Source organism: Zingiber officinale, chromosome 4A, assembly GCF_018446385.1.
Source record: "Zingiber officinale cultivar Zhangliang chromosome 4A, Zo_v1.1, whole genome shotgun sequence".
Classification (NCBI taxonomy): Eukaryota; Viridiplantae; Streptophyta; class Magnoliopsida; order Zingiberales; family Zingiberaceae; genus Zingiber; species Zingiber officinale.
This window is the reverse complement of record NC_055992.1, coordinates 65,538,093-65,546,293: the sequence shown is the minus strand read 5'-3', so window position 1 is coordinate 65,546,293 and position 8,201 is coordinate 65,538,093. Positions and strand designations below refer to the sequence as shown.

At 39.8% G+C, this 8,201-nt stretch overlaps 1 protein-coding gene across 1 annotated transcript; it reads left to right on the top strand.

The window, feature by feature from the left end:
* Positions 1-4,285: 4,285 nt before the first annotated feature.
* Positions 4,286-7,924, top strand: LOC121969963 (60S ribosomal protein L8). Its single transcript, XM_042520310.1, has 2 exons — positions 4,286-4,828; positions 7,332-7,924. Exons 1-2 carry the CDS (start codon positions 4,389-4,391, stop codon positions 7,666-7,668), a joined length of 777 nt encoding a protein of 258 aa, XP_042376244.1. The 5' UTR covers positions 4,286-4,388; the 3' UTR covers positions 7,669-7,924.
* The last annotated feature ends 277 nt before the right edge of the window (positions 7,925-8,201 follow it).

The window sequence follows — 8,201 nt, the reverse complement described above, 5'->3', positions numbered from 1 at the left end:
TTTGCATGTTGAGCATCAAGCAGTGGTTGCTCCAATCTGTGTGATTTTGTTTAAATTGAATTATGCTCTTTGGGGAATTGCAATTAGTGGATCCTCAATAGAAACTTCCTAACCTCCATCGGTATGAGCAATAGGAGGTTCAATAGACACTGGAGTAGGATGTGCCATGACGATCTCCAAGTTGTTATGCTCAACCGGTGCTTCCACATTCTGTCTTTGCTGAGTCGGCCTCCATTGTTGCCTCGAACGAGTTCTATACCTCGTTCTTGTTCTCCCTTGACCCCTTATTGATTGCGACCTTGGCCTCCATTGTTGTTGCTCATTAGAACCATTTTGCACATTATCTCCTAAATGGTTTGCTTGTTGCCCTGCCAGGGCATCACTTCTACGACAAGTGTTCGAACAATAGCCCAATCTTTTACACACTTTGTAGAAATCTAGTAGGCTTTCATTGATGATACAAAGGTCAACTAAAACTTCAATAGGAAAAGTGATGGGAACTTCATACACCCTCTCTCCAAAGGCCAGAATTTCCACCAAAAGTCTAGCATACCCTAAAAGGTCCCTTATACGCGTCAAGTTATCAGTGTACAATGATTTTTCTAACCTCTGGTCCAATCATACTTAGCACCTTTTGCGTTCAACAATTTGGTGATATCCCATGGATTTGAATCCAAGCAGGGACAAAGCGATCATTTTCTTTAAAGAGAAAAAACCTTGGCATGATCTTCAAAAGAATATGAATACCAAAGACAAAATATGGTCTTCTCTGAAGAACCTTTTGACGATTTTCCTCCATGTCAAAGTGATAGACCACCCACTCATTCTTGTGCAAGAAATATGTGTGATTAATCTTCTAGCGAACACCAATAATTCTTACGCTATCTTTCCCAGGGTGTCGACCCATGAAGCAACCAACAAGACAGAACTCCATTGCATCCTCAATGTCATCTATGTCATCGTAGTCAAAAGTAAGATTTTCTCCCTTAGCCTCTTATTGGTCCAGTGACATGACGAGCTTCATCTTTCGATTATCCTTTAAGAGATTGGCCCAAGACTTATTTTGCCGAGGTTGCTTGTCCTCTTCATTTTCATCAACCTTGTTGCATTCCTCCAGTAGACTGTTTGCTGTCGAAGGTTACTGTTCTGGCAAGGTCTCCCCCACCACCACTGGTGATGGTGGCCTTGGCACTCCTTGACCCTGTCCTAGGGGAGGAAACTCAAGCATCCCATGTGGCAAGTTAGCCACATCAGCTAGATGATCCACCTCAACTTGATGTTCCAAATCAGTGTGATCTTGTTGAGCCACTTGTTCCACCGCACCTGCCATATAGGACCCATGGTCCGCCTTGCCATCAATCATGGCATTAGCTATAACAACCACCTGAGAGGACATGCCAACATCCAAAGCCACTTCATCACCTATTTCCATACCACACTATATAGTGAAGTCGACTGTTAAGTTAGCTATAGAAATTTTCATGTTGGTAAACCTTGATTCTTCAAATGAGACCTTTGCATGATTTTCAAGGGAGAATATTTCAAGCCTTTTTTCTTATTACCTATTGGTGAGTGTCCACATTCAATCACAATCACAAGTCAAATATTACAACCAGGTCTTCCAAATATCCAAATATGCAACAAATCACAAATCCTTCACAAATCATCCTATAAACACAAGCAAGTGGTCCCTAGAGATTAAAATAGATTTTCCACCAATACTTCCAATTATTCACCACTCGAAGAGAAGCCAAAATCCTTTGGAATTAATGAGCATTAATGCTGAATAATTCTATTTGATCTTTCCTTCTTTGCAACAACTTGGCCGGAGGTGCCACCACCTGTTCAGTTCACTGGAAAACCTAAGGAATTCCTCTGTTGATGTATGGAAATGGAAGTATCACCAAGTAGCAATCCTTTGCACATGAACCAAAATAGAAGAGGAGGGGAAATCATGGAAGAACCAAGGAGGAAATCGAGAGAAACACGAAAAAGGATGGGGAGAGAAGCTGGGTCACTAGATAATAAAAGAGCAAGTTTCCAATAGACCTGATTAGAGCTTGCCGCCTCCTCCACTCCGTCCAATGAACTAAACAAAGGAGACAACCAAGCCATGCACCAAAGTCTGGCTGCCATCGTCGAAAGACTTCTCACGAGGAGACCCACTCGATGAAAGAGAGAATGAGAGAGAACACAAGAAACATAACTCACCACAGTCCACCGGAGAGGTAGTCCGATGCCCATACCAACTTCTGATCACCTTCTCTCCAGAAATTCTAGAGAGAAGGGAAAACATCTCTCTCTAGGCCGAAAGGGAGAGCATCTACTCTGATAGCTCCCATTGAGAGCTCTTTCACACGAAACTCAATGTCAGAATCTTGAGAGGTGCAGGGGAAGAAACCACAAACTTTGCAAGGGAGTGTGCCACTATATTGGCTTATCTCCTTACATGAGAAAGCGAGATACTAACTAACTCAAATATCAATAGATTAATTTCTTGTGCACATAAGCTAGTGTAACTCAAATCACATAATGGCATTGTGACTGCTTGCACTGCCAAAGTGAGCCAGAAGAAACAAGTACTTTGTTGAAACCTTTATCCTGAATCACTTTAAGTCCTTCTCGAATTGCCATCAGCTCCTCGATAACGACTGATCTCGACATGGGAACTATTTTACCAAAAATCACCAAAGGCTATCCCAAGTGATTCCTGACTACACCACCAATGCCACAACAACCACTATCATCCTTGAAGCCCACATCCACATCCAGTCAAAGGTGGCCTTCAGGTGGGGCATGCTAATGGAATGGTGAATGAGCTGAATGCAATGTTCTCATGAGTACAACATCTTTCATCGTAGATTGGTAGCCTTGTAAAAAAATGATTGTGTTAATATTTTTTGGTCGTATTTCTTGTTCCCCCCCACTATGCACGACCTGACAACTGTCGCGCTAGATCCGCCATGATTGACATACAAAGTCCTCAATCTATCTTCGACTACAAGGGTCGTTTCATGCAAGCAAACTACTTTTGTGTCCAGGGACATGAATTGCTTTTGTTCAAGTCATATATCGTTCTGTTTCCAGAATTATATTGCTTCACCACCGCGCTCCCGAATAAATAAAGCATGCCAAGTAGAATCATCAACATAGTTGTATAAAGCACGTATCTGATCATACTTTCCCTTATGTCTTACCACCTGCACTAATGTCTAGTAGTCATCCATGATTTTACCTATTGGTATAGGAATGAATTTGTGGGGGTGTTAGGATGAGTGAATCACTTTTTGCCATATAAAGGGCACCTCCTGGAAACTAGTACATGGTGAGCTCCAAGGTTCATTCCTATTGGTATAATGTCATGAAATACTCGCCACCAAAAAACTTGGACCTTTGAGGGGAGGCCAGATCCCCTAATCCAAAAAAGTGAACTAGGGGATGGATCATTTGTAACTGTAGTCAAATCATGGACGCGATCCGGGCCGAAATTGATTGCAATCCCTCCTTGTGTTCATCGCCCCTCTCAGGTTATAGTTTGGGTCGGGACAAATGGCCAGAGGTCTCCCGGATGCAGCCCTCACTGGACGCCCGATAGCCTGGCCACTTGCTCACCGCCAACGACCTTTAAATGACCTCCAGCCACCCATCCTAATACAAATTATAACCTGGGGATGATGAACTCAGTGAGAGATCATAACCAATTACAATCGGGTCATGACCATGATCTAACTGTAATTACAAATAATCCATTCCCTAATCTATTTTTTTTACCAAAAGATCTAGTCTCCTTTAGGGGGAGAATAGACAAGGACTAGATAAACCACTATCATTTTTGTATCATCGAATTGTCTGACTGGTAAGTTGGGGGGTCTCGTGTCGCGCGTAATGGTGAATCCGTTATTGATTATAGTAATCAATATAAAATATTTTTAGAGTATTTATATAATTATAATATATTTCAGATTTTTAAAAAGAATGTATCATTTTATCCTTAATTATAAACACATTTAATAGAACTTGCGACTCTAATCAATTTTTTTTGTGACTCTATTTTATTAAAAAAAATTACCACGATATTATTCTCGTAAATGATCCAAGGGGTCTTGGTAGTTTGGTAAATTACCATTTTTGAAATTTTAGGGCTACTTTGTTAATTTAAATTATGTAAATGGCATGCTAAAACAATACAATTGTGATCGATCTGATCGCCATGGGCTAATTGTAAACACAAATAGGCCCAAAAGCCCATATAAATATAAGAATTAGGGTAACAGATAGTAGCTGGCCATTTCGCCGTACGAATATATGCTTCGCTTTAGGTTGAATCTCCAAACCTTGTCTCTCCCCTTCCATTCACCCTCCGCCACCATCAACGCTTCGCCGCTGGGATGGGACGCGTAATCCGTGCCCAGAGGAAGGGAGCCGGGTCGGTTTTCAAGTCCCACACCCACCATCGTAAGGGGCCGGCCAGGTTCCGCAGCCTCGACTACGGGGAGCGCAACGGGTACCTCAAGGGCGTGGTGACGGAGGTCATTCACGACCCCGGCCGCGGCGCACCACTTGCCCGTGTCACCTTCCGCCACCCCTTCCGCTTTAAGTTGCAGAAGGAGCTCTTCATCGCCGCCGAGGGGATGTACACTGGCCAGTTCGTTTACTGTGGTCGCAAGGCCACCCTCATGGTCGGAAACGTACTCCCCCTCCGATCCATTCCTGAGGGTGCCGTTGTCTGCAACGTGGAGCACCACGTCGGCGATCGTGGTGTCCTTGCCCGCGCTTCCGGCGACTACGCCATCGTGATTAGCCATAACCCTGACAACGGTACAAGCAGGTTGTCTTGTGCACCTTGTTTCGTTTATTAGTGATTATTTGTTTATTCGACTTGAATTTTGAATGGTGGAAAAAATTCATTTTTTTTTTAAACTAATGAGTAAGATCTATTCTCTTATTTTGTTTGCCGAATAAAAACATGATCTTTATTGTTTCAGAAACACAATATAACAATCAAACTCTTAATTCAGTGCTGATATTAGTATAGAACAGAATCGATGATCCTCGTTGCTGATCTGATTATCATTTGTGCATTTGGTAGTTCAGCATTCTACTACTAGACTTGCATAGATTATCTTAGTAATGATTCTTGTCCTGAATAAATAGTTGGGACACACTTGATGACTGTTGTATCAGAGGGAAGGAGGGAAGGGGGAAAACTTAAATTGTTGGCAATGAATATATGTTGGAAAGAATTGCAGATACAAGCCACAAACATGTAAGAGGAGTTATAGGCTCATTTGGTTGCCTATTTTTCTTGCTCATTGATTGCTACTGTAAAATGGAAGTGGCATTCCCAAGTGATACATTGATTTGTTCCTATCAAGATCTTCAATCAATTATCAAGTACTACAATTCAAATGAGAGCTTGCTGACAGGCTAGAATTTATTTAGACTAGATGACAAAAAATTCCAGCTCATTTAACTGTCTCCTTTCATTGTAGTATTTTGGTAGAGGTTATTGCAAGGTTTGACAAAGCATGTACACATGGTTTGTAGTCTACCCATTGCATAGCGCATGTGCAGTATGCAGAGTCATCATACAGTTTGTATTAAAAAATATGTATATTGAAATCTAAGGAATTTATTGCTTGTGAAACAATGGTTTAAGTTAACACTTAAGTGGCTAAATATGCTAGATTTGATTCTATAGTTTTAAACCAATATCCAACCCAATGTGTCAATTGATTACATCACATGTGGTCCTGGACATTTACTTAGCCAATTCCATTTGCCAGATTGAGTAACATCCACTGGTTAACTGCTAAATTTATTGATTTTATTCTAGCACTATAAGTTTAGATGATGAAGTAGATGATTAACAAATTGTGCTTCTTTTCACATCTAGAAATATGAAATTCAGATTATTTTTTTTTCTTCCACACCATGAGTTCCTTTTTGATATTCATCTTATGAAAGAGTACAGAAAAAATAAATTTTGCTTATTTGATTGTATTTGAAGGGAACTTTTGGATCACTAAATCATGGATAAGATATCTATATAAACTAATAGAACCATCATAGTATTTTTAACTCCTACCAAAGGAAGGTCATGTAGATAAGTTCAACGTTGAAAACTTAAACATTTTATTTTTGTGCCTAGTAATAAAAGTAATTAAATTTAAATCTATATTTATATCAATATAACAGGAGGGGAGCCTTACGCAACGGTAAAGTTGTTGCTGTGTGATCTGAAAGTTACAGCTTTTGAGTCTTGAAAATAGCCTCTTGCAAAGCAGAGTAAGGTTGCGTATAATAGACTCTTTCCTGAGACTCGTATTGACGAGAGTTTCATGCACTCGATGGCCCATTATATCGATATAACAAGTACCAATAGATAATCAAAACATAAACAAATGTAAAAAAATAATTTATTACTACATATGGATCCATAAATATTGATATAAAATGAGAATAACCAACTTGCAATTATATTTTAAATGGAGGATTCTAAAAAATTTCTTAATCTTCATATTGATATAACAATTACTAATAGATAATCAAACATAAACAAATGTAAAAAAAATTGACCCATGGATCCATAAGTACTTGTATAAAAATTATAATAATCAACTTGGACATTCGACAATCTAATTAAAGGTACAAATGGCTTTTGAACTTTTCAAGTTATAAGGGTCTATTGAACCCGGTTTCCTGGAAACAGGTCTGACTAGCCCGTTTTAACAAAACTGTCTCTCTGATCTATGTTTACTGGTCCTTTTGCATGTCTGATTCATGAGCTAAGCGAATCTGGAGAAATGTAATTCTGATTTTTCCATTCCAACTGGTGGTCCAGTTCAATTTTTATGACTATAATTTTAATTTAATTTCGTTTGATTTGAATTTTAGTTTAAATGAATCAAATATGTTTTTTGAACTGTCATATACTGGTCACATATGGGCCTCTTTAACTATCTGCTTGGGTTGCTTCTTATGGCGCTGAGGCTCAAGTAGGGCTTTCTAAAACCATGGAACTTTTGCATCCTGAACAAATAGAAATTTCTTGATATTTTCATGGGTAGGTGGTATTATAACTGTCAATAGCAGTATTGCTGTGCATGAACATCATTATAAAAAAATAATCTCATAGAAGTGATCTTGATGTTTTCGAAGCTATTTAGTGTTTTCCTTGTTATGTATGATGTCCACTCATGTTCTTGTGCAGCTTCTTCAGATCCTTTTCCTTTGCAACCATTTTATGTAAATGAATGTTATCATCCTCAGGCCATCTTCTTAGGATGGTTCCTAGTTGCTATGTTCTTACCAACTCTTATCAATGATAGGATCAAGCTTCCCTCTGGTGCCAAAAAGATTGTTCCAAGCAACTGCCGTGCGATGATAGGACAGGTTGCGGGTGGTGGGAGAACTGAGAAGCCTCTTCTCAAGGCAGGCAATGCATACCACAAGTTCAGGGTGAAGAGAAACTGCTGGCCAAAGGTCCGTGGTGTGGCAATGAACCCTGTTGAGCATCCTCACGGAGGAGGTAATCACCAGCACATTGGTCATGCCTCTACTGTCCGCAGGGATGCTCCTCCTGGGCAGAAGGTTGGTCTCATTGCTGCAAGGAGAACAGGCCGTCTCAGGGGACAGGCTGCTGCCACTGCCTCGAAGGCAGACTAGGCCGCGTAGATTGCCTGCAGGCATTTTAAATTTCTCGAATGAAATTTCATTTCACAAAACAGATTTTGATGGTTTACTAGTTTTTGGTTGGACTAGATTGCACCTTGATGCACATCTTGATTTATTTTCTGCCATTTGTTTTGTGCTTCATGCTTTAGTTTTTTTGCTGCTCATCCGTTGGCTTGGTTTTATAAACATTTTGATTAATTTATATTAAGCATCAAACGACTGAAGCTGGACTGATGCCTTGCTTTGAGTGGCTTGTGTTGGTTAGCACGTGTTTGTTGAATTTTAAATGAGCCGTGCTTTGGTGTTGAGTTTTATATATGAATAGAAAAAAGATAGGATCTGTCATCTTAGTGGTTTTATACGGTCGGTTTCATGACTTTGCCAAGAATCGATAGCCGATTATGATATATCAAATTAACTATAGCATCTATTTGTTAAAGATTTTATTTAATAACGTTATGGGATCAGGTGTCCAAGTGTGACTACCGATATTAAAATATCACAGTTGCCTTTTTGACTTCTCT

Bases quoted from the DNA above. Each gene is read 5' to 3' on its own strand.
- LOC121969963 (XM_042520310.1), top strand. From the start codon at position 4,389: ATGGGACGCGTAATCCGTGCCCAGAGGAAGGGAGCCGGGTCGGTTTTC. The intron at 4,829-7,331 runs GTTGTCTTGTGC...TATCAATGATAG, and splicing joins CCTGACAACGGTACAAGCAG to GATCAAGCTTCCCTCTGGTG.